This window comes from Prinia subflava, chromosome 7, assembly GCF_021018805.1.
Source record: "Prinia subflava isolate CZ2003 ecotype Zambia chromosome 7, Cam_Psub_1.2, whole genome shotgun sequence".
Taxonomy (NCBI): Eukaryota; Metazoa; Chordata; class Aves; order Passeriformes; family Cisticolidae; genus Prinia; species Prinia subflava.
The window spans coordinates 7,678,453-7,703,156 of record NC_086253.1 but is presented as its reverse complement, the minus strand read 5'-3'; the positions used below and the strand labels follow the sequence as shown (position 1 = coordinate 7,703,156).

At 43.6% G+C, this 24,704-nt stretch overlaps 1 protein-coding gene across 1 annotated transcript in view; it reads left to right on the top strand.

Annotated features, from left to right (window-relative positions):
- The window catches only part of LETM1 (leucine zipper and EF-hand containing transmembrane protein 1), a 29,036-nt gene extending 23,438 nt beyond the window's left edge, over positions 1 to 5,598 (top strand). Inside the window, exons 13-14 of the mRNA XM_063401477.1 lie at positions 172 to 310; positions 1,669 to 5,598. Of these exons, the coding sequence (XP_063257547.1) occupies positions 172 to 310; positions 1,669 to 1,818 (289 nt within the window). The 3' untranslated portion in view covers positions 1,819 to 5,598. The remainder of the gene's footprint in view (positions 1 to 171; positions 311 to 1,668) is intronic.
- Positions 5,599 to 24,704: the final 19,106 nt, after the last annotated feature.

Sequence of the window (24,704 nt, the reverse complement as noted above, 5' to 3'; positions counted from 1 at the left end):
ACTGATCAGTAACTCCTTTTTGCTTTCTTTTGCATTCTGGTCAGGATTATAAATAATTAATTAATACATTTTTAAGCATCCTGCAGTGTAGTAGCTTCCAGTACTGCCTTTTGTCTAGCTTATTGCTTTGGAATAATGGCTTGTCATATAGAGTTTGTGCTTTTTCTTCAGGAAGAATCTCATCAGCATTGCTGAGCTAATTAATGCAATGAAACAACTTCAGAAGATTCCAGAGGAGAAGCTACTAAGGATTGCAGAGGCACTAGATGAAAACAAGGATGGCAAAGTTGATATAGATAATGTTGTTAAGGTAAGTTTGTGACTACTATATGAAAATAAGGCTAACCATCCTTCAAACATTGGACCTGTTTGGACATAAATTCATAGTGCAGTCTTTTGCAAGAGTCTTTACTTGGCGCCAGTGAGGTTTTTGGTATATATTGTAAATAGATCTTACATAACACCATCTTGAGGATCTGTATGGCTGATTTTGGGGGAGGTGGGTAATGCATGTCCATTACCACATTACCTTAAAAGCTGTAGGTTTTTCTGTATGTCTCTGTCAAGTTCTGTAAAATGTGGTAATTTTGTTATTACTTACAAATGGGAGGGAGTACAACTACCACTGTTAGTGGAAATCTTGACATAACATCCATAGATAGTTTTCATATCAATACAAAATAGTAACTTCTTTTGCTTCTTATATGCTTCAGATGCTTCACTCAGATCTGTATTTCCTGTGCTTGAAAGACAACAGACCATCAGTTATCCTTTAAGTCCACTGTAAATGACTTGTGTTTGTTGCCTGATTTGTCCTGTTCTCTCATTTTGCTGAACATTCTTGGGCTTTCTCTGCCTTTCACCTCCATTTTCTTGTTTCTTTTTCACTTGGTAAATTTAGATTTGTCCTGAAACTTACTTCCCACAAGTCATTCTGCTACTCAGAAACAGAAATAGCATTTAAACTATGACCAGCTAGAAAATACAGTATCAGCCCTTTGAAACACATTTTTCCTCTCTGCTGCCCCAGTGGTGATTATCTTCCCTGTTGCTCTAAACAGCCGTTGCACATTTAGCAACACAGATAAAATGTACTTGTAAATTCTGCATATATTGCAGAATAATTCTAGGAACTTGAGGAGATATGCCAAGAATACATTTGTACAAAAAGCTATTTAAAGGAATTTGGAATCATTTACTAGATTAATTTTTTCATTTGCTTTCTGAAAGGCCTACCCCCTCTGCTTTTAAGTTTTTTCTAAATTTGTGCCTGTCAAGTACAGTAGGTCTTCTTAAATAAAATTAAAATAAAACCCTATAAATTACTGTCTTAAAAACTTTTTCAACAGGTACTGAATCTCAGCTTTCCATTGAAACAGATAAAATAAATTAGTCTGTTTTACAAATGCTTTAAAATGTCTTTGTGTGCTGCACACACAAAAGTCAAAAGTTCTAGGTCTTTTAGTTTACATTTTAGCTTTTTTTTTACTGGATGTGTGTGAGGTACTGGTTGTGGTTTGAATTTGTCTTCCATGTAAGAAAAAACCTCTGTTTTTCTTGAACATGAGAACCGAATACTTCTGTTGCCTTAACAAAATTTATTATAGGAAAATGCCTCCATCATGGAAAAACTAAATGCACTCTCAATTTCATTTTATGTTCATGTAGGTTGTAGAATTGATTGACAAAGAAGATATTGATATTGGCACCAGCCAGGTTGCTGAGATAATGTCACTGCTTCAAAAAGAAGAAAAACTGGAGGAAAAAGAGAAAGCAAAGGAAAAGCATGATAAGGAAGCTGCAGAAGCAAAGAATTAAGCTTCAGAATCTGAAGCTAATCGCAGTTGTAACCAAAATCTTGTATATCTTTCTGTGTCTAATGGCTACATATTACTTGAGCTTTGTGATTATGGGAAGTGTTTTGAGCTGATTCTGGTAATAAATTGTAGATACATTTTCTGACATGTGGAATGAAATTTCCGTTCGTCAAAGAAGTGATTTAGTGTCATTCCATACTGATGAAAACAGAATATGCTTCTTTAGCAGTGCTCCTGCCCACAAAAACATGTATTTGCACTCATTGTTGTGGTACAGTGATCCATTAAACTTGGAAGTTTGCTGTATAAATTAAGTGTATCTATCATGGAGAAATGTTTCTCATTTATTTTCTTCCATTGTTACATGGGGCCCAACCTTGCTCTGCTTCTACCTTTTAGCTTTTTCAGAATTTAATACAAGCTTTCTTTTCCATCACAATATAACAGATTTTCTAATCTGCTTGTGAAGATTCTGTGGCTTCAGTAGTAGCTCTATAGATTTAGGGGGTTTTAGGCTAAATATCACTAAGCTGTTGCCTCACTGACAGAGAATGTGGCATTCTGATCACTTTTATGAATTCATGGTTATTATTATTTTCTGTTGAAGGGGAAAATAAGATCTATTTTTCCCTAGAATGGAAACTTGGCATGAAGTTTGCTACTTATGGGTGCCTTAAATTTCATAGGACTAGAGAGTAGAGTATGTTGCTTCTACTCAAAACTCCATGAATCATTAAAGCATTGGAATCACAGGAGCCTTTAAAATAGTTTCAGAACACATCTGTCACATGGTAAAGGGAGTTTTAGTGTTTGAACAGCAGAATGAAAATAATCAGAAGGGGAAAATATCAGTTGTGATCTTTTTGCATATATTTTTAAAAATGTAGCTCTATTTGTGTGCTTGTTTTTCATCTGATAATTATTTACACCATAACTAGTTCTCTTACCTCGCAATTTTCATCTCAGGTATAAAGCCATTAACCAAGTATAGTCAGAGTACATAAAAATGTTCATCTCATGGCTTTGCTTACTGTGCAGTCAACAAGTCATTTCTGGTATTGCCAGTGCTTTGATGACATTATTGATTTTGTGATTACTTATAGTCACTGTCTTTAAATGTGTGACTACATACTGGCACTAGGTCAAGGTTTTCTCATTAATATTTCTTCTTAGTAGTAAATTTTAACATTTTAAAACTAACATATTAACTCTGGGATGTTCCATAATTCATGGTAGCCTAAATTTTACACTTCTCTTAAAATCTAATATGAAATACATGTAGTTTGGCTTGAACCAGCAGGGTTGTGGTTTTTATTCTGTTTTTATTTTGCACCCAGTATTATAAAATATACAATGACCATTCTTGATTTTGTGTACATAATGGAGAGCACATCTGACAATGGCACTGTACATGGTGATATTGAGGTGGGCAGTTAGTACTTAATGCTTTTAGTCATAGTAGCATATTTTTGTAGAAAATACCAACTCCCAAGCATATTTCAGTGTAATTCCATGTGCACTATTTATCTAGATTGGCTAAATTATTTGTACAAACTTATTTGAAGTTAGTGGAACAAAAGAAGTTTTGACAGTCTCATGGCTTGCATGATAAGGACCATTGTATTTAGTTGTTTCCAAAGCAATATGTACAGTGAGATGTACAGTTCTAGAAAAAGTCAGTGTCTTGTTCAACTCCTGAGTTCATATTCTGTACAGTTTGCAAAGAAAGCTGCTTACAGCAAGATCCTCCTGAGAATTAATGTAATTGTATCTGAAGTGTGAAATTGCTGTGGTGAAGCTGAAATTTCCAATCAGTACAATCTTTATGGTTCATATATCCCAAAACAAGGGGGCTGTTCTCTTCCTCATAAATTGAGATTACCTTGGAGAGTCCAGCATGGAAGTCACTTTGTAGATTTTTGAAGATCTGACTTCACTAGGTGCTTTTTTTTTAGGCCAACGCTTGTGTTAGATGAAAATTCAAGAATAAAACTGATTTCACAAAAATACAGTCTAGAAACTAATTTTCCATTTTATAATTTACAGCTAGAATTTATGGGCTTTGAAGTAAGCTAAAATTTTACAGTGGCATATTTTCAATATTCAAACAATGTATAAGAATATTACTTGACATTCCTGAAACGTGGTGAAGATACTCTAAAATTGCCTGCTACCTTTCATGGAATATCAGAAACCTAAGAATTGTATTCACTTGAATGCATTCAGATTTAAACCAGGGAAGTAGCAGAAAAAGCTGTTTTCAAATATTTATTGATTAAAGTTTTACAGAGCTTTAACTGTCCTGAAGGTAAATTGGCTGAATGCAGTATTTGGGAGTTTAAAACACTTTGCTGCTGCTCTGTGTTTACTGTTCACTTAAATTTTCCGTGGATTAAATCAGAAGGGAGCCAAAAATAGCTGATTTTTTTTTTTTTAAATTTTATGAAGAATATTCTGATTAAAGTACTTGTGATAAATTTGAACTTGCATGAAATTTTGCATATTGTGAAATCTTTACAGATGACATAAAATTGATTTAAATGCCAGTCACAAATGCCAGCTTTCTGCTGTGGCCTGAAGCGGTCGCAGGACGTGCACACCAACCATGGAAAGGACTTTCATGGGGAATATCTTCCTTCTGTTGAAAGCAGGCAAACCCATGACAACTGGACTTGAATAATACATATTCTGCAAGCTTTAAAAGATTAGGAGGCTCTTGGTGATGCACTTTTACACAACTTTGAACCTCCCAAGCAGCTCTGTCCTGGCAATACAGGCAACTCCAGCAGAGTGGAATAGCTCCAGATAATGTGCTTGGTTGCCTTGGGTGTTGACCAAAAAACCAGAAGCTGCGGTACTTTCAGAGAAAGGATGACTTCTAAGTGTACATTAACTGGTCAGAACTTATTCCTGAGTGAATATTTAATCAGGAGATGTAAATATTTCTTTAAATAATTTAAAGGATATGCGAGATTTCAATGACTTTGTGACTTACACAGGCAAAGCCTCTGAGCTCAGACTTAGGTGATTGGTAAGACCATTGATGGAGTTGTTGCAGATTCAAATAAGATTTTGACTATAAACTATTCAGGGGGAAAATGTAAAACACACAAAAAGCTTTTTTAAAAAATCCATTTAGCAACAGGGAAGAGGAGTAGAGTAGGTTGTGATTTCTTTCCCCCCTTCAAAACAAGCGTGTTATAGGACCTATTTTATTGAAAATGTTTCTGTTTCATCTTAGCCCAAAAGATGGTTTTCACAGAGATTTTCATCACTGACTACATGCTGTGAGCATCAATCTGCCTGCAGGTTAAGTTCCAGAAACCTGGTTCAGCCGGGGTTTGTCAGCAGGACTGCATGCAGGTAGAGAATAGTCTCTTGCCAGGATAGTACCTTACACTTACATAGTCTTTGTCCAGGGGAAAAAATTACATCTTTTATACAACTCCAAAATACTTCTTGTAACTTTATATCTACATACCTTGCTGATAATTTTAACTTTAGCTACTTCAGCACGTATTTAAATACTTTTAAATTGTTACTATCAAATAATTGGGTATACTTAAATAAAAGAGTAATCCCATATTTTGTTCTTTGTATGTATTCCAAGTTTTGCTTCTCAGTTGACAAATTTCAGCCTTTGTTATAAATTTAAGTTGAAAATCGTTTGTCTTTGCTCTGAGCATACTGGTCCTGTGTTTGCCATAACTCGGTATAAATTTTTTATGTTAATTGGAGCTTGTGTCCTTTGTTTAGTTACAATAAAAGTATCATTTTGAAACCTAATCTCACCATTATTTTTTCTGTTGGTTTTGATTATTTAGTGTTAATTTATTGCTCTTCAGATGAGATGCCAGGCACAGGGCTGGATGCTGATGAGCTGTGTCCATGAAAGTAATCTCCTGTCTGCTTTAAAACAGGATTTGGGAACATGCAAATGCTGAATCTCCTCTCTAGTGTAAAGTGTTTCAACAGGTGGCTGAAGACAACCTTCTGCCTTGGTGTGCTTTTAAAATAATAATAAATAAGCAAGGTTGGGTTGCAAATTTTTCCTTCTACTTAAACCCAAATACCAAATAAAAAGCTTTAAAAGTGGCAGAATTTGTTCCTTTTAAGCTTTTGCTTTAAGAATTTCCTTTAACAACTCTTTAGTTAGGGTGAATAGGAGTGGTGTGCAGCAGTGATCAGACTAGCAGAGGGATTGGGGTTTGTGTTTGTGAATTAGATGTGGATATTGGTAAGTGTCCTTGGTCATATTTACTGAACTCCCAAGAAAGAGACTGACTTCTGGATCCACTGTTCTCTTTGCTGAGATATATTGGTTATTACACTCTTTAATGAGTCTTTGTGACATGTTTATAACAATTGGGTGTAACTGTTAAAATCTAAGGGGAAAATGGGAACAGCTTGTAGATTGAGACAAGGCAGTTTACTAAGGCAACATCAAAAGTTTGTGCATGCATAAGCAAAGAGGAAAAAAATAAGATTTATTCTCCCCATCATCAAATGATGCTCAGTCACTTCCTGGGAAGCAGGGCTTCAGGTGTGGAGGTTGCTCTGGAGGGCAAAAATTGTAAATAACAAATGTCCTTCCTCCTTCCTCATTTCCATGACTTTATATCTGAGCTGACATCATATGGTCTAGGATAAACCTTTGGTAAATTAAATTGTGTCCCCTCCCAGGATCTTGCCCACTCCCAGCCCATTGAAGGGGGGAATGTTGAGACAGCACTGATGCTGTGCCAGCCCTGCTCACCCAAACGTGGGTGTGTTATCAACACCTTTGCAGCTCCCAGGGCAAAGCACAGCACTGTGAGGGCTGCTGTGGGGAGATGAACTCCAGCTCAGCCAGACCCAATGCAATTACAGACATGGATTTGTGTATTGTCTGCAATTATGCACAGAGGGAATGGCAATTGCCTGCTCTAAAGGCAGATAATGAACACACTTTGCTGTGACTTCAGTGGATGGAATCTTCTTTTGTATCAGGCTGGTGTCACAGGTGGGCAGAAAACTGGTTGGGAAAGCCTCTGACTTCATGACATTGTGGTCTGAAAAGGATTAATATGGAAGTTTTATTGCAGACTGTTTTTGTGAAATGTCATTTAGAGGGTGAACACATCTGCATAGTGGTGGTGAGAGATTGATAGCCTTGTGGTTGTTTCATCGACCTGAGGCCTGAGAAATCTGTGTTCAGTTAATGCCCAGTCTATCAATAATACCTCACTTAGTTCTTGTGCCACTGTAACATAAAACCTCCTTGACAGTGACTGGGCAGACAACAAATGGCAGAATCTCTGCAAGGGCCTAGTACAGCATTTTGTAGCAATAACACTTTTAAATACCAAATGCAGACAGTGACAGATCATACCAAGGAGTTTCTCTGGCTAAGGATTCTCACTTTTCTTGCTGCTTATATATTTGGTATTTTCTTGAATTATTTCTCAATGCTGATGTGAGCAGGAGGATGCTTGCAGTATGTTTCTAGTTTCCTGTACCCTGTGTTCACTTCCACTTTTGTGTATTATTGGATATAAATCTTTCTCAGTAGTTAAATATCCTTCACAGGTCAAAATTCTTTGGGGGCTCATTAGCATGTACAATTTTACCCTTGCCAAACCTTCTGTGGTTTGCAAACATCAGTTTCCCTCCTCTAACTGGTGTAAAGGATTTCTGCTGTGCTGGAGATGGATCTAATGTAGATTTGCTGCTTTCCGTCTAGTATTTCTCTCTATGTATATTGGCAGAGCAGCCCCTTCATGAATGGCCTGATTTATGTCTTGGGGAATGCTGCAGCCAGCAATTTGAGATGTCAGGTCTCCCATGCATGTTGGGAGCAGCTGCGGATTCTCCATCCCTCCTTTTGTCTTAGCTCCAGCCCAAAAGCCATCCAAGCTTTTCCATAGTATTTTCTAAATGCATTTTCAGGTCCTCGATTAAGCAGGATTTTCAGACTCTGTTGTAAGGAGAGCTTCAGCAAGGAGCTGAAGGGCAACTGGGAGATGAGCAACAACAACAAAAAATAGTTAAAAAAAAAAGAGAAGTCTTAATAGTCTTATTAAAAAGATAGGTTTTCTGTCGTGCAGAAAACTTGAGGATCTTACCAGTCTACTCTAAACTTGTAAAAGTGTTTTCTTCCACAGATGCAATCCCCAAGTAGTGAGCAAAGCAGAAAGTGTTTCTTCTCCATCCTTCCTGTCCCCCAACCCTTCCCTTTTCTCTATCCTTTACTTAATATGCACGACCAATTAGGAAGGATATATGGAGTCCTTGCTGCACATCAGCTCCTCAGAACCTTTGCCCTGCTGGAAGTGGAGTTGAAATATTAATGTTTCCAGTGTACTCCTCCTCACTGGATGGTGCTCAGTGCTTGGTCTATGCAAATTCCAGTAATCAGCAGCCTTCATCAAGCTCTGCCCTCACCTTCCTCGCTGCAGCTCCTCTGTGGGTCCTGTGCAGTCTGTGCTCCTCAGAGCAGGATGCTTTTCTCCTTCCCTTTGAATCTTGCATGCTCTTTCCATCAGGAGCTGCATAAGCCACGACATTTCAGTGGAAAATACGTTCCTAGGATGAGTCTTGAAAATCTAGAGTGACACTGACAGGAAGCCATGCACATGCCTTTTTTAGACCTACTCTCTGCAACATCAAATTCTGTGATTAAACTAACACTGCCATCCTTATATGACTCAGAGTGATTTAATTTGAATTTTACCTAAGCCACTTGGGATCTTTTTCCCAGAAAATCCTTTGTACTCTGAAAATGAGACTCTTTTGGCTATATAGGTTTTGGACTTTCAAATTCAAGAATTGACTGGTGTGAACCCAAAAGCCATTTTCAAATAAATGACAGGGGAGAAAGCACTAACAGAAAACCCCTTTTTTGTGCTTTTTGGTACATAATTTGTAGCTTTGTGGTCAAGAGAAATCCGACATGGAAAATAGCTCACCTAGCCAGGCTCAGGGAAGATTTGTAACAGTGATTGGAAATAGGCAGGGAGAACTGAACATTTTAGTTGTTCATTCTTCTGTGTAATTTGCCTTGGAGTGAGTGGGAGGCTATCATATTAATTTGTTTTAATTTTTTTGACTGTAAGCACATCCTCAATCAAAAGAAATGTAGTAGGAATAGAGGATATAGAGAAATTGAAAATCATAGCTATAGATGTACCACCAGCCGTGATACTCCTCCTGAAGCTGTTGCTGGAACCTTGAGAAAGCAGGGGAAAGGCTTTGAAACCTCATTTCGACTTTGAATAAGCGATGCCACGGTGGCGAGTGAAGCAGACACGACCCCTGCGTTTCTCGGGAGAGCAGAGGGAGGATAAATTTGCGTGTCCCGGCCCCGGGAGCAGCATCCAGCCGGGATCGCGCTGCGCACCGGCACCGCCGAGCCCGCCCGCGCCGCTGGGTGGCGCCCTCCGCCCGCCGGGAGCGCCCCGCGCGTCCCCGCCCGATCCCTGCCCTGATCCCGCCCCATCCCTGCCCTGATCCCGCCCGATCCCGCCCGATCCCTGCCCTGATCCCGCCCGATCCCTGCCCTGATCCCGCCCGATCCCGCCCGATCCCTGCCCTGATCCCGCCCGATCCCGCCCGATCCCTGCCCTGATACCACCTCATCCCGTCCGATCCCTGCCCTGATACCTCCCGATCCCTGCCCTGATCCCGCCCGATCCCGCCCGATCCCGCCCGATCCCTGCCCTGATCCCGCCCGATCCCTGCCCTGATACTGCCTGATCCCGCCCGGATCCCTGCCCTGATCTCGCCTGATCCCGCCTAGATCCCTGCCCTGATACCGCCTGATCCCGCCCCATCCCTGCCCTGATCGCGCCCGGATTCCTGCCCTGATACCGCCTGATCCCGCCTGGATCCCTGCCCTGATCGCGCCCGGATCCCTGCCCTGATACCGCCTGATCCCGCCTGGATCCCTGCCCTGATCCCGCCCGGATCCCTGCTCTGATACAGCCTGATCCCGCCCAGATCCCGTCTGATTTAGTCTGGATCCTGCCCTGATCCCGTCTGGTCCCGCTCGGATCCCGCCCATCTCATCCAGCCCGGATCCCTGCCCATATCCCATCTGATCCCATCCGATCCCATCTGATCCCTGTTCCAATCCCATCTGATCCCTGTCCTGATCCCATCTGATCCAGCCCAGATCCCTACCCTGATCCTGTCTGATCCCACCTAGATCCCGCTCATCTGATCCAGCCCAGATCCTGCCTGCATCCCACCTGTCTGATCCCGTCTGACCCAGACTGTTTGATCCCCCTCAGATCCCACCCGCATCTCGTCCAGAGTCTGCCTGATCCCATCCGCATCCCACTCATATGGCATGTGATCCCCCTCCAGATCCCGTCTGATCCCCCCAGATCCTGCCCGGATCCCGCCCACATCCCACTCATCTGATCCCGTCTGATCCCTCCCGTGGCCTCCCCCCGGCACCCACCCGAATCCCGCGTCCCCTTCCTCCCCAGGCTCCGTCCGACTCACGGGCTCTGCTCACGCACTCTCGGGATGGTTTGGTTGGAAGGGGCCTGGAAGATCTCCTCGTTCCAACCCCCCACCATGGGCAGGATCACCATCACTACATCAGGTTACCTCATCCAGCCTGATCTGGAACGCTTCCAGGGATGGGGAATCCTGGATCACCCATTCCAGTGCCTCGCCACACTCCTGGTATCACAGAATCAGAGTCATTTATGTAGGAAAAGACTTACAGGATCATCAAGTCCAACCTTTAACCAATCATCACCTTCTCAATGAGACCATAGCACTAAGTGCTAAAAACATATTTTATATCTAATCAAAATCTACTCTTTTTAATCGAAAATGATTACACCTTCTCTCATCACTGCAGGCCCTGCTGAGCAGTCTGTCTCAATCTTTCTTATAAGCTTCATTTGGGTACTGGAAGGTGCTCCAAGGTCTCCCTGGAGCCCTCTCTTTTCCAGGCTGAACACCCCCAGCTCTCCAGCCTGTCTCCACAGGAGGGGTGCCCCAGCCCTTGGAGCATCTCTGTGGGCTCATTCCAACAGGTCCATGTCCTTCCTGTGGCAAGGACCTTGGAGCTGGACACAGCACTGCAGGTGGGGCTCATGAGAGAGGAGCAGAGGGCAGGATGGCCTCCCTTGCTCTGCTGGCCACACTGCTTTTGATGCAGCCCAGCACAGGATTTGCTTTCTGGGCTGTAAATGCACATGGCTGGATCTTTTTTCTCAAATCTTTCATCCCTCCCCCTGAGGATTCTGTTTTCTCAAGGGGATGTGTGGCTGGTTCTGCCTCAGTGCTTAGTGACCCCACACTCCCTCTTCCCATGTTTCATCTCTCTGTCAACAAGATAACCTTTTCTTGTGAACCAGAAGAAATCTTTGCTATCTGGTCAAATGACCTGGTATAATTAGACACTGGGCTTCCCAGAATTAATCCCTCTTTAAAACACAGCCTCAGTTCTGAGTTCTCCAATCTTAGTTTAAAATTTGACAGTGAAAGAGAATTCACCACAAACCTTTGGTGAGTTCTTGTGCTCATTTATTGCTTTTGCTATCGTTCTGTGGTTTATGGGGGTTTTCTTGAGGAGGGGAAAAAGTCTTTAAAAACAGAAAAATAAATTAACTCTCCACCCATGGAAAATCAAATAACAAAAAGCCAAACTGTCTCTCAAGTGAATTTGTCTAATGCTGGTTTCTATTCAATTGGCATGGTGGAAAAGCCCCTGACAATGTTTTTTTTTGTGAGGCTACTATGGGCTGCATTACCGTGGGTAACTCCAGAGCTGCTCAGCTATTCCAAAAGTTTCCTGACTGTCATCAGTGACCTGTGTCCTCCCCAGAGCCCTCCCCTCTGAGCTGGTAGTGCAGAATTTGCTTTTTAACTCTTCAGTACTGAGAGCAAGGTGTTCAGTCATACCTGGTGGGGTTTTGTCTGCCCTGACTGCAGAGCAGTTGATGTGGCTCCACGTCTAGAGGTGACACCTAAACCCTCAGGAAGACACCCATCCCATCTGTGATGGGTTAAAGTGTTCATCTGGGTCTGCATCTCCCCACAGGGCCAGCACCCTCCTGTTGCTGTAAGAGCAGCAGTGCTGGTGTGCTCTCCCGTGCAAAGGCAGACTCAACTCATCTCGAGGGCTTAACAATACTCAGTGCTGTAAGCACTTAGTTAACAAAAATTGAAATTCCACACTCATTCCTTTGCTATGAGGCACTTTCAGGATGAAATGATAGGTGAGGTGAGAGTAGGTTACACAGATGTGATTCAGTGGCTTGGATGTGATGCTTCAAGTGGCTTGGGTGTGTTATAAAAACCCATGGCTTGGTGAAGGGGTGTGAATCAGAGAATCAGAATAATTCAGGCTGGAAGGAAGCCCTGGGGTCATCTAACCTCCTGCTCAGAGCAGGGCCAAATTGAGATCAGATTTCTCCTGCCTTGTCCAGTCATGTTTTGTTTGTCTCTAAGGATGACAAATAACACAAATCCCTGGATCCTGTGTCTGGCCACCTTCAGGGTGACAATTTTGTCCTAAAATCTGGTGTGTGTCCTATGTTACAGCTTATGTCTGCTGCCTCTTGTCCTATTTCTGTGCAACCCAAGGAAGAGTTTAACTTCATCTTCTCCTCAACTTCTCATTGTAGATTACAGCAGGATCCCCCTGAGGCATTTCCTTCCCTTCTCCAGGCTGTCCCTGTGAATCCATCCCCTCTCCAGGCTGGCAGGCCTGCGTGGCTCAGCCTCTCTCCTTATGCTCTGTGCTCCAGCCCCCAGACATCCTGGTGGCCTCTGCTGCGCCCACCCTGGTGTGTTCACACCTTGAGGAGCCCAGGACTGGCCTCAGCACTGAAGGTGTGCCTCACCAGTGCTGAGCAGAGGGAAAGAACCAATAAAATAAATCAATAAAATAAATCAATAAATCCCTCTTGAGGGCAATGTCCCTCCTAAGGCAGCTGCTGGCCTTCCTTGCTGCCAGAGCTCACTGCCAGCTCGTGGCCATCTCCATCAGGACATTTTCTGCAGAGACTGTGCCCAGCTGCTCAGTGACCATCACGTACTGGTGCATGGGGATATTCCTCCCACCTGATGGGCTTTGCATTCACCTTTGTAACTCTTCATGCTGTTCCCATTAGCCAGTTCTCCAGCCTGTTGAGCTCCCCTGCTCTCCCTCTCCTCCCACACAAGAACAGCTCTGATCACAGTGCTGAACACTCCACTGAACAAGGAGGGTTGAAAGGAAAGCAGGAGGTCACACAGTTAATGCACATTGTGCAACAGCTGAGTCTCACTTGCCAAATCCAAGATGTTATTTGGGGTAAACCCCGTTTAATGACAGGCATGACAATTTACGAAATTATTATTAAGTGAATAAACTACCATGTGGTGTTACAGAAGGCCTGAAAAAAATATTAATAAACTGTTGGTTCAAATGTGAAAGTGCTAAACTCATCGACTATGATGTGCTCTAAAAATAGAGACTTGAGCCTCTGCATCAATAAAATAATGCTTCCCTTAGGAAGACTTAACCAAGGCCAAGCAAAAAGCTTCCTGGATGAAGTCCAAAAACTATTTGTTGGAAGTCCTGTATTAACTTTCTTTTCATTACTTTCTGATGGGAAATTTCCTTTCCCCCTCCCCAATTTCTGTTAAGCAGTGTGTTCAGTTGGTATGATGACAACAGCAATGACATTCCTATCACCATGAAATATTTTAAGTTTAAATGTTTATGTGATTTTTGTACTGATACTCATAGTGATCTTACAAGTTAAAAATGACTTGTTCCCTATTTATACTACATGGAGTGAAATTTTTAAAAAATAGTTCATCATTCACCACTTGTGTTTTCTGTCCTACTTGTTTTCTAGATGTGTACTATAATGAGATTTTTCAGTTTATTTAACAGAGCTGGTAACTTCAGTTTAGAAAATGCTGTGCAGAAGAGCTGGAACTTGCCAGACCTTTGTCCAAAGTCAGGGTTTTTGTTTGATCTGTAGATACTTACACTGTTTGCCTCAGGTTTACCTGCCCTGAAAAAGAGATTTAAACGCTGCCTCAATAGCTCAGAGCTGCAGTTTGCTGAAAAGGTCTCACAGCCATAGGGACTGTTGAGTTGTTTGCTTCCCAGTGATACCTAAGGGTTATAAATAATTACTAAACCCTTGAACTAAGTCCAATACAAGCCTGGATCCTAGTGAGGATTCTTTGGGATGAGAATCACAAGGCAATTGGGTGACTGCACATCACAGTGAGAGCAGTGGGTTAAAAAGTATCTTCAGACTGTAATGAAATAGAGTATAAAACATAATGATATCAACAAAAAATACAGTGATATCTTCCATATTGAGTTCCACACTCCCTGGCTCCCAGCCCTGGAAGACTCAGTGTATGCAATGATTTTGCCTATAGCTGCTGTCGAGCTACCAAGCCTTTACATCGTGCTGCACCCTCCTGGGTGTCAGTGTGAACTGAAAAGTGGCAAGCTGAAAATTAACTATTAAAGTAACCCCCAGGCAGTGGTGGAGTCTCCCTGCCTTGCTGTCTTCCACCTGAGGTCTAGCTGTCATTCCTTGCATGGGGTGCACATCTCCGTGGGGAGGAAAAGCTGCTTTTCAAGAGTTAACCACAAACCTGCCATCAGCAAGATGTGAGTAAGGAGGAATGATCCAATACACAAATTCCTAGAGGAGGCAGCAGCTGGTGAGGCTGCAGCCTGATGGAGAAACCTCTGGAAGCTGTGGGAGCTCTAATCCAAGTGGGGCAGTGCGACACTGTTTGTCTGCCCCAAAAGAGCTTTTGGGGTGGCTTCCTGGGGAAGCTGGATATGAGATAAGGGAGGTGGCTACACTGGCTGTTGATGAGGTCTGAAGTGCAGTGTGTTGAAGCCAGGTTTGGGCATTGCTCCTCACCCCTAGACCCTGTGAACTGGAGCAGGTTTGAATTAAAGAGAATCACAAGTGGTTGTTGCTGCGAGGAAGGGTTAACAGCACTGAATGGCTTTGATCCCAAAAATATGGGACTGGAGGCAGGGAACGCCCACATTTGGAAATGTTTGCTGCATGGGGCCCAGTTCTCCATTCTCCTCAACATTGCTGGGATGAGACAAGAGCAATCACCTTAATTTTCAGTGAAATTACCAGAACAGTGGGGTTTCCATAGACTCTCTCTAGCACAACTTGAGGCGTTGCAGTTCCTGGTGCTGGCTGGAGGCTGCTGGGCCTGTAGCTCACAGCTGTGACAGCTGCTGCAACTCAGCAGCTGATGTGTTAATTTAACCTAACACCACTCGTGCTTTAAGTTATTGCACCAGGCTACACTGCAGAAGAATTTGGGATGAGGCCAGGGGACCTCTCTCATCCAGTGCCCTGCACAAAGCAGGTTCCAGCAAGACCAGGTTGCTCAAGGCTTCATCCTTCAAGGACTCAGTTCAGGATGAAGATGCCACAAACGCTCTGGACAACTCACTTAACCACCTTTATAGAGACTTAAAAAAAATTATATTTAATTGTAGCTTTCCACATTACAGCTTGTGTCCATTTTCTCTCTCCTATCACAGGCAGTCAATACTGTTATCTGTTACTTATTCCACCCCTCAATTAATATCTTGTTTCCTGGTAACCAGCTACTGGACTCTGGTTCCAGTTCATGCTGCACAATTTGAGGACATGTACCATTCCTGCTTTGGCAAGGACTTCTGTACCATCTGAGCTGCTCCCCTCTCTCACTGAAGCCTCTCTCTCACAGCCTGGCAAGGCAGGCTGGAGCCCAGGAACAGCCACATTTTCACAGGGCAGTGGATTCATCCCTGTCTGTAATTGATGTGCAGTGGCTTGAAGCACTCTGGGATCCTTGGGGATGAAAAGCTCTGTAAAGATTGGAGTTGTTTATTGTGATGATTCCTGAAATAAAACCTCAAAATGTCTTAAAGTAAGGAGTTCATTGGAAGGTTTACAGTTTGGGGTGTTTTATGAGGGGAGAAGTTATTTCCAAGAACCACATTAGAGTGAGTCCCCCTCAGGATGATGCAAAAGGAGAGTTCCAGTGTATTACAAAATTAGCTTGGCTATAGCTTTCTAAGCTTTTAAGATCCCTTATTATCAGGGGAAAGTGGAAAGGAGAGTCAGGCAGCCAGAACAGGAATCTGTTTCTGTTGGGAAACTACCAGAAAGATGCAATGTGATGGCTGGGACCCAAAGAGTATTTAAATGTCATCCCTTTCCTATAATTAATGAATAATCATCATTGTATTTTTTAATGCAGGGCCCAGAGGAAAATAATCTCTCTTGGCTGAACTGGGATGTAACATTTTGGACTAGAACTCAGAGGTCCCAAGTCCAGGGGTCCTGGGTGGTGTGTCCCAGCTGCTGGGTGCTCTCCACTCCCACTCAAACATCCTGGGAGCAGAGGGGGAGGATCCTGTGCCAGAACAGATCAGGGATGCAGTCTGTCATTTTGAGGGTTGGCCCAGATGCATTGCAACCCCCACCAGGAAAAAGGGATGTTTACTGTGAATAATTTTTTTGTCTCTGGAGCCTGAGTTTTAGCACCTATATCCAGAGTCCCAGGGTTGTAAAGTCACTGCTGTAAGGCTTTGACCTATCACAGTCTCACTGGTGGTAGAAAATACCACAGTTTGTTTCTGCTAAACACTGGAACTGGAGACATGCCCCTTGTTTGGCATGTATGGTGTGAACAGAGAAGGCATGAACAAGGATTTGAGTTCAAAACACAGAGGCTAAAGCTCCTTGGTGAGTCAAAAGACATGCAAAGGGATGAATGACATGTCCCACATCCCTGTCAAGTGTCCCATCTTTTAAGAGGCACTGTCCTGCTTCACTTCCTACCTCAGTGCCTTTGAACTGCTCTACATGCAATACATTTCTATGGGAACTGCCTTATTTACACAGCCTGCCCTCTCTGTGTCTGAACTGGAGAGAAAACTGATGGAAGGAAAATGAAGTGGTTACTAATTAGCAAATGGTTCATTAACAGAAGACATCTGTTTCATATTAGGCAGGAGATGAAGGCTGAGTCTCACATCCCCAGTGACTGGCTGGTTATGGAGCTGGCACTAAACTGGAAATCAGGCTGTTTTTAATGCTGCTTTTTTTCCCACCTTGGAGCTGTCTGTGTAGTGAGGGCTGAGTGCTGAGCAGCAGTGATGAGACAGGGCACACACAGCACAGAGGGCTTGGCTGTGAAGGATCCCTGTTCTGCTGTGTGAGGGGGGATCCACCCTGCTCTGCATCCCAGCTCATCCAATTTCTTACCTTGGTATTGAAGGGAATGGGTAGGAGCCTTCTGGATTTGGAAGGAGAAACTGGAATTACTCCTACAGTGAATTCAAACAGGCTTAAGCTCAGTCTTCAAAGCAGTGATGGGAGCAATCTCCTGTACCAGGTGACCAAAACTCCTCCCAGGACACACAGCTCAGTCCAGGGAGGTGATGGAGCTGAGAGTTTATTTGTTTTTGTGAGTTTTGGATGCAACATGAACAGCTTATTGGAAGAACACCTACGGCTGATTGACCAAACCATTTTTAAAACCGTTTGAATAATCGACTTCCTCAGCCAGCTGGGTGCTTTGGGAAGTGCCTGTCACTGCATTCCATGAATATTTTAAATCAGGATCAGGAAAAGGTACCAGCTCCTCCAGGGCAGCAGTGGTTTTCTCCCAAAAGACAGGGAGGAGGAGGATGAAGAACTTCACATGGGATACTGTAAAACTGAAATACAACAAAATCCAAAGGCAAGATTTTTGTACATGGCCTGGAAAACAGCATGCAGGACATGCCTGGGAAGTTCTTGTAGTTTTATTTTCTGCAGGGGAATTTGGAAACTGTGTGTGAAGAACACATAAAAAACATATAAGAACATATAAAAAGCCTTCTTTCCCCTTGAAAATTGGCCACAATCAAATCCTCTTCTATCAAAGCAACAAATTTCCCTAGATTTTAGGACCAGTGGAATGGGACAATAGATTTTGGCACCAATAAGGAGAGCAGACTGCTGGTTGCATCAGCCACAAATCTCCTTTTCCTTGTTCCCATGTGAATTTTCTGCCTATGGATCAAGAGTATTTGAATTTTGGGTCTTGTCTACCAATCAAAATTGCCCAGAATATTCTATTTTGCTGGAGCTGCTCTGGGGCTGCGTCTCCTCTGAATCTTACTGAGGGAGTGTGTTCCAGAGCAATTATTTCACTCTGGAAGAGAGCAGTGATTATTCCACCCTAAAATGTCTGTTACCATGGAAGACAGGGTGGCTGCAATAATATTAACATTGCTGCCTGATGGATTTTTCCCCTCTGTTACACTTATGAACTCTTCTATCCCAGCACAGGTATGCAACCCTCCTCCCCTTCCCTTCCTATGGAAAAGCTGACTTGTTTTACCATCACTTCTTCACTCCCTTGACCTTTGCTCAATTGGATGCATTTTATTTTATTTTATTTTAACAGCATCTAGGACTTTCTGTCAGTGCTCCTTGGAGTCCCCTTTTCTTTTGCTGGCTGTCAGATGGGGTTGAAGTGCAGCAGGCAGCTCTCAGCCCCTTGCTGCTGCAGTGAGAGCATCTCTCCCTGTCACTACCCCGTGTTTTGGTCAGCATGACAGTGTTTTCCTGCCCCAGCCAACTTGAATTAATTTGGAACATAACATTTCAGGAGACAGTATCGAGTCCTTCAGTGAAATCCAAATAGATTGCAGCTGCTCCGTGCTCTGTTAACCCCATCATTTTGTAATTCTGTCCAAAAGAACCAGGGGGAAGGGCACAGAAAGCTGGAGTCTGGAAGGATTTTGATTCCACAAAATCAAAATGCAAGCTGGAGGGAGTGTAAAAAACATTTTCCTGGAGCAGGGCAGCAGGTCAGTAAGATGGATTTCTTTACCTCTGCTTACTCTTTTATCCATAATTAATGGATAATTATTGGTGTATTCTCCACTGTAGAAGTGCATGTGTCCCTCACAGGTAGTTTTCTGAAGTGCCTTGTGATTTTGGCTCCAAGGTTCTTAGCTCATACCAGCTTCCAGGTTGACTTCTATTCCTCAGAGATGGGTTCTTCAAAGTAGTTACAACAAAAAACCTAATAATAATTAGAAACACCTCTCCTCCCATTCCTTCTTAACAAAACCTTCCCAAGACCTAATACTGACAAAGTCATTGGATGCTGTTTAGGCCTTTGAAAGATGTTGATCTCAATAGTGCTGTGGCAGAGAAACCAAAGTGAGAAAGTGAGAATCTTGCCCAAAATGTTCTATATTTGGCTTTGGTGTTTTGGTTTTCTTGGGGGGAGTGGTTTGGTTTTTTTGTATCTTACATTAGGTTAGCTCCCTGCTGGCCTCTCAATGGATCCTGGCCCTGTTGTCCTCCAGGTGTCCAATGGTTTTTCTTCACTCAGTTGTTGCCATGTTTCTCCTTCCCCCATTTTATGTGGTTTCTATCCTTGCAATGATCATTGGTATTTGCCATTCACCACATCTAAGTGTGTCCTGTCTTCAAGTGCTTGACAAGAAACCAAACCAGAAACAAACATCTTGGTGGTGTAAAAACTAGCCTGTTATTGCCTCAGTAGGATAAGGGGAGAGGAGCTGAGCAAGCCCAGTTGTGCACGTTCACTTTTTCCAGCAAAGAAGACATTTCTCTTCCCTAACTACCAAGCTGCCCCTTCCTGCTAAAATATCCCAGCTTTGTGCTTGTGTCCTCCCTGCTGGAGAGACCTGCAGCCCAGTGTGGGTGTTTCCACTGTGGCTTGGCAGCAACGAGGACATGAGCAAAGCCAGATCCTGCAGGAAATGAGATGCTTCTGCTGAGTGGGGATGGGATGTGGTTACACACCCTGGCATCGGCCAAAAGGCTGCAGTGCTGACCTTGGGATTTTCTCCATGCAGTTCATATCACAGCATGGACAGAAAGAGATTAAAGATAAAACCTTGGGAGATTATTTCTGGGAAGCAGCTACATTCATTTCACTTTTATTCCAACCACGTCAGCTCACCAAAATGTCACAAGGGAATGCTGAGGCATTTTTGCCACCTCCTGCTATGAGATGCCATTGACAGCCAAATCCCTCTCTGCTGCTCCTTCTCTCTTCCTCTAAACAAAAGAAGAGAAAACAACAACAAAAAATCAAATCAAACCAACAAATCAAAAAAAAATCAAAAAAGCAGATCTTCTCTTTATTTCCCCACACCCAGTGTATTGTTTTAAGGTGGAAGAACCCTTCTCTATGTTACTTTCCAAGAAAGTTTCTCTTAGGACATTTCCTTATTAATATTAGTAATGCATCTTAATACAGACTTCTTTTTCTCTTCAAAAAGTACAGCAGAAGCTCAAAAATAAGTTATTCCTGTATAAATGCTTCAGACAAATTTGAATAGTAAAGGATGAAGTGAATTCCTGTGTCAGAAGAGAAAGGTCTGGGATGCCTTTGAGCTGTCTCTAGTCCTGGTATTAACTCTCTGTGGGAACATTGCTTAGACAAGATGCTCTAAAAGGAAGGGGTGTCTTGCTCCCTCAGAGGTCTTGGGAACTCTTATTTCTCTGTCTCTCATTTTTCCTGCCCTCAAACCCAGCCCAATTCCAGATGTTCAACTGATGCCAACCAAAGCAGCTCCTGCACAGCTGGCATTGGCCATGAACTCATGCTTGTATTGCTTATAGCTCTTGTCCTTCCTCATGTCACCTCTCTCCTGGTGATTTATTTGTCCCTTCATGCTGTCACATCTTGATTTATTTTCTTGCTGCTGACAGCAGGGCCCTGCCTGGATTCTCTGCTCCTGGTGCACTCTACTCTGTGGCAAAAGTAATTACCAGTAGCAGAGAGCAAGAGGTTAATAATAGGCTTCTTTCCTCTGTCTGGACCAGGCATAAATTCTCAGGAGAATCAACTGTGCAAGCAGCTGCCACTCAGTACAGAAATAAGTAATTCCATTTTTAAGAAAGCAAAATTTTTATGCAGTGCATATTTTTTGGGGGCTTGGAATTAAACCTTCTGTGTAGAGGTTTAAATACTGATTACCTCAGTCCATTTTCATTCAAAACCCAGTGTGATCTGAAGGGAGCAAACACATCTGAAAGCATCTAAACAGTAAGTGATTTTCAGACTGATGAAGAAACATAAAATATATGGTTTCCTCTTTCATTACCCTTGTTTTAATTAGAATTGTGTTTCTTGTAAGGGGAATGAATATTTCCTGCTTTGGCACTCTGTTTCATTAAGCGAATTGCTCGCTGTTAATCAAACGTAGTTGGCTCCTTGTTTGATTTAAAGATTTTACCCATAGCCCATGAAACAGGTTGGTGGTGATACCATCAGCAGGGGGCAAAATCTGTGTGATAGAGGGAGGTTTCTCCTTACACCCACCATAGTTTCAGTCCATCAGCAGCTGGCTGTGCACACAGGCTCCCAGGTACCACCTCAAATGCTTTTTGAATGCAGGGACAGTGATCCCACCACTCCCTGGACAGCCTGTTCCAATGTTTGACAAGTCTTTCCGTGAAGAATCTTTTCCTAATATCTGATCTAAATCTCCCCTGGCACAACCTGAGGCCATTTTCTCTCATCCTGTCACTTGTTACCTGAGGGAAAGGACCAGCATCCATCTCACTACAACCCCCTTTCAGCTCTGCCTTACCTGGAAGTCACCACTTGCAGTAGCTCATCAATTTGTGAGGTTTTTTGCAGAATTTGGTGCAGCTGATTATTTTTGAGACCTCATGAAGGGAACTAGAACACAGACTGCATAGTCCATGGCTTACATCTGACGGTCAAACATCAGGGTTATGGGGAAAGAGTGACCCCAAGGGTCCTGCTGTGAAGCTGAAGAAAAGCCCAGAGCACCAGCCACAGGTCTCTGGAAGTGTTCACCAGAGCTGCTGCTCTCAACAGCAGAGAGAGTAGGGAACTACCCAGCAGAAATATCTCATCCATCCCAAAATTGCCACTGAGTTCAGCTGGCAAGAGCTCTGCTCCAAACCCCAAAGCCCCGGGGCTGCAGTCAGGACAGTGGCTTCTGCAGAGCAGCCCTTACAGGGAAATGCCCTAAAGCAGCTGCAAATGTGGATCAAAAGCATTTGGGAGGTTGCTTGAGCATTAGGCACCTGGCCAGGCACAGTGTGAGCTGGCACTGCCAGGTTCTTGTAAATACAGGAGTTGTGACAGTGATGTGGGAAGTTTAATGTGAAAGTTTTTGGTGGCAGGGCAGGGTAGCGGATCAGGAGAGACTGCTGGGGATGCAGAGGGCCACAAGGGACAGTGAGTGGCTGAAGAGGTTCCTGCTTTGAGGAACACATCTTTTAAGAGTGGTTTCTTCAATGGTCTTGGTATGAAAAGCTCCAGTTTGTTGGTGGGAGTTCCTCCTGTGTATTCCCTCCTGTCGTGACTGCCTTTTGCTTGGGCTGTAGTTAGCAGGGAGCTGCCTCAGGCTGAGGTTTCACCAGAGCTGCAGGGGGATCAGAAGATATCTGAACAAAGCATGGGAGATACATGTCCTCAGGAGAGGACCAGAAGCTGTTTCCTGAGCCACAGGAAGCACTGTCCCAGGCAGGTCACCTCAGAGATAGCATGAAGATCTTTGCTTCACAGTTTTAGGGTGGATGGGTTGTCTCAATTGAACACACATGCCATTAATAAAGCCTTAACTTCATATTTGTGCTTATTTGCCGTTTGAGCTGCAAGGAAAAAAGCAGTGAGATGTACAGATAAAAATTTTAGGGTCTTTGGCTGAAACTTCAAGTTTGGGACTAATAGAGAAGGTGGCAGGAAGGGCTCAGGTCAGGAGAAGAGCAAGGCAAAGCCTGGTGGAGGAAAGGCACTTCTTCAGAAAGGAGCTGGGGTCTGAAGGGACACTAGGTAAAGGAGAACCCCTAAAGTGATTTCTTGGAAAAGTTTTATTCTGTGCATGTCTGCCCAGGCAAGTAAACTTGACCTTGAACAATTTTTCTGATTTTAAAAACTGCAACAAATCACAAGGAATTGCACATGTGCTTGTCTTGAAACACTCATGTAGCTGCATGTCTGATTATAATTACACTCCTGTGAAAATTTTTGGTGGACCCGAGGACTTAATCCCACAAGCCTCACTGATCACATGGCTGTACGTGAGAATTTATGCTTGCAGGATTAAACGCTGCCTTCAGCAATGAAGCAATTAATTGTTATAAGCAGAAAACATGCAGGGGTGGGGGAAGAAGGGGCAGGCTGTGAGTGAAAGACCTTTCACTGCTGTGGGTACGTGTCCCTGTCACTAGGGCTCATTGCTGGGCAGTGCTGGCCCAGGCTCTGTGCTTACCAGGGAAGTGATGATTTACTCTGCTTGACCCAGGGAGGGAAATAAAACCTGATTTTGATTCCAGCTGCGTAAAGAGTGCGTGGGTGTGCCAGAAGTGCTTTCCCTGGAGAGGTCCTACAACTCATCGCTCTGGTTTGCAAATTTCCTGATAGTCAGAGAGCTGCTGGGGCTGGGCATGGCTGCAGGCATGGGAGCAAACCAGTGCCTCAGGCAGGGAGTGACCACCCACCTGAGACTGCCCTGAGCCACACCAGCTGGGCACAGGGTGGGAGCTAGGGAAGAAAAAGGAGGGGAAGGGATGTTTGACAGATTTAAGGACTCAACAAAGAAAATATAAGATTGTTCAGACACTGAGCTCTGTGTGCTGCTGCATGGGAGGTCTTTCTGCTGAGGCTGTATTGGAAGCCCAGGGTGGTGTGTGACTGCTCAGGGAAGGGATTGCACAGCCCAAAGAAGTGGCCCAGTTTCCTCCTGTGACCTCCACCAGCTCAGCTGCAGTTCAACACTCCTTCCTCTTACTTGGGGCTGCCTTGCTCCTGTGGAAAGGATCTTTCTTCTAGTGGAAAGGAGAACTTATTTTCTTAGTTTTTTTCCTAAAAAGGAAGCTTCACCCAACCCCCAAGTACACCACCACATAAAAATGAGGTTTTGCAGAAGATGACACCTTCTCCTGTTACTCTGGTGTAAATGTGAGGTTCAGAAATAAACCACCCTGAGGTCACCTGGTTATTGAGGAGGCCACTGGCTGATGGTGAACCTCATCCCCGGTGCAAATCAGAAAAAACCTGAGTTCACCTGTTGGTGGCGTTATCCCCTCTTGTAAATTATCACTGTCCTATTGAAATCGGCTGAAGATCCAGTTTGAACCCTTTTCCCCTTTTTTCTTTCCTCCTCAAAAGGAGAAAAGTGAGAGAGTAAACTGAAAACAGTGAAGGACTAAACCAGGATTTCCAAGAGGCAAGAAAAGCAGTTTGGAGCTGACACTCAGCCCTGTATCCTTTGCCTTCAATAGTTTCAAAGAATTGTCATTGCACATGGATGGAGCAGCATTAAACAGCTGCAGTTGTGATGGTCTGAGGTCACTAACCAAGTAAAGTTAGATTTTTCCTCCTTCACTTCGTCTGAATATTTGGGGTAGGGGGAAACAATGCACACTTGAACTTTTCTTCCCATCTGTATATGCCTGTCTTCAGAAATGGTCTATAGGCCCCCTAGAAGTGGCAGGATAGAGCTGAAGCAACCCCATTTCCTGAGACATGAGCATGGGAATCTCTGATACCTTTTTTCATGAGGTATTTTTACAGAATTTGTCTCATCTGTGTTCAGTTTCTCTGCCACAGCTGCCTTGGAGCTGAAGTGGGAAGTTCACCTGCGAGGGCAGCAGGAGGCAGCTGCTGTCCTGTGGTCTTGTGTGACTGCTGACCTGCATGGGCTGCCTCCCTGGAGAAGTTTGATGCCCACATTTGAATAAGCAGATCCCAGGTATTCAGGGTGTTCTGCCAGAAGCCCCAATGGTTTGGCAGGTTTTCCAAGCTCATGCCCCTTCTTGCTTTCATTGATGTCCATCTTAATTATTTTATATATACCGTTCCTCGCTGCATGAAAGAGTGTTCTGA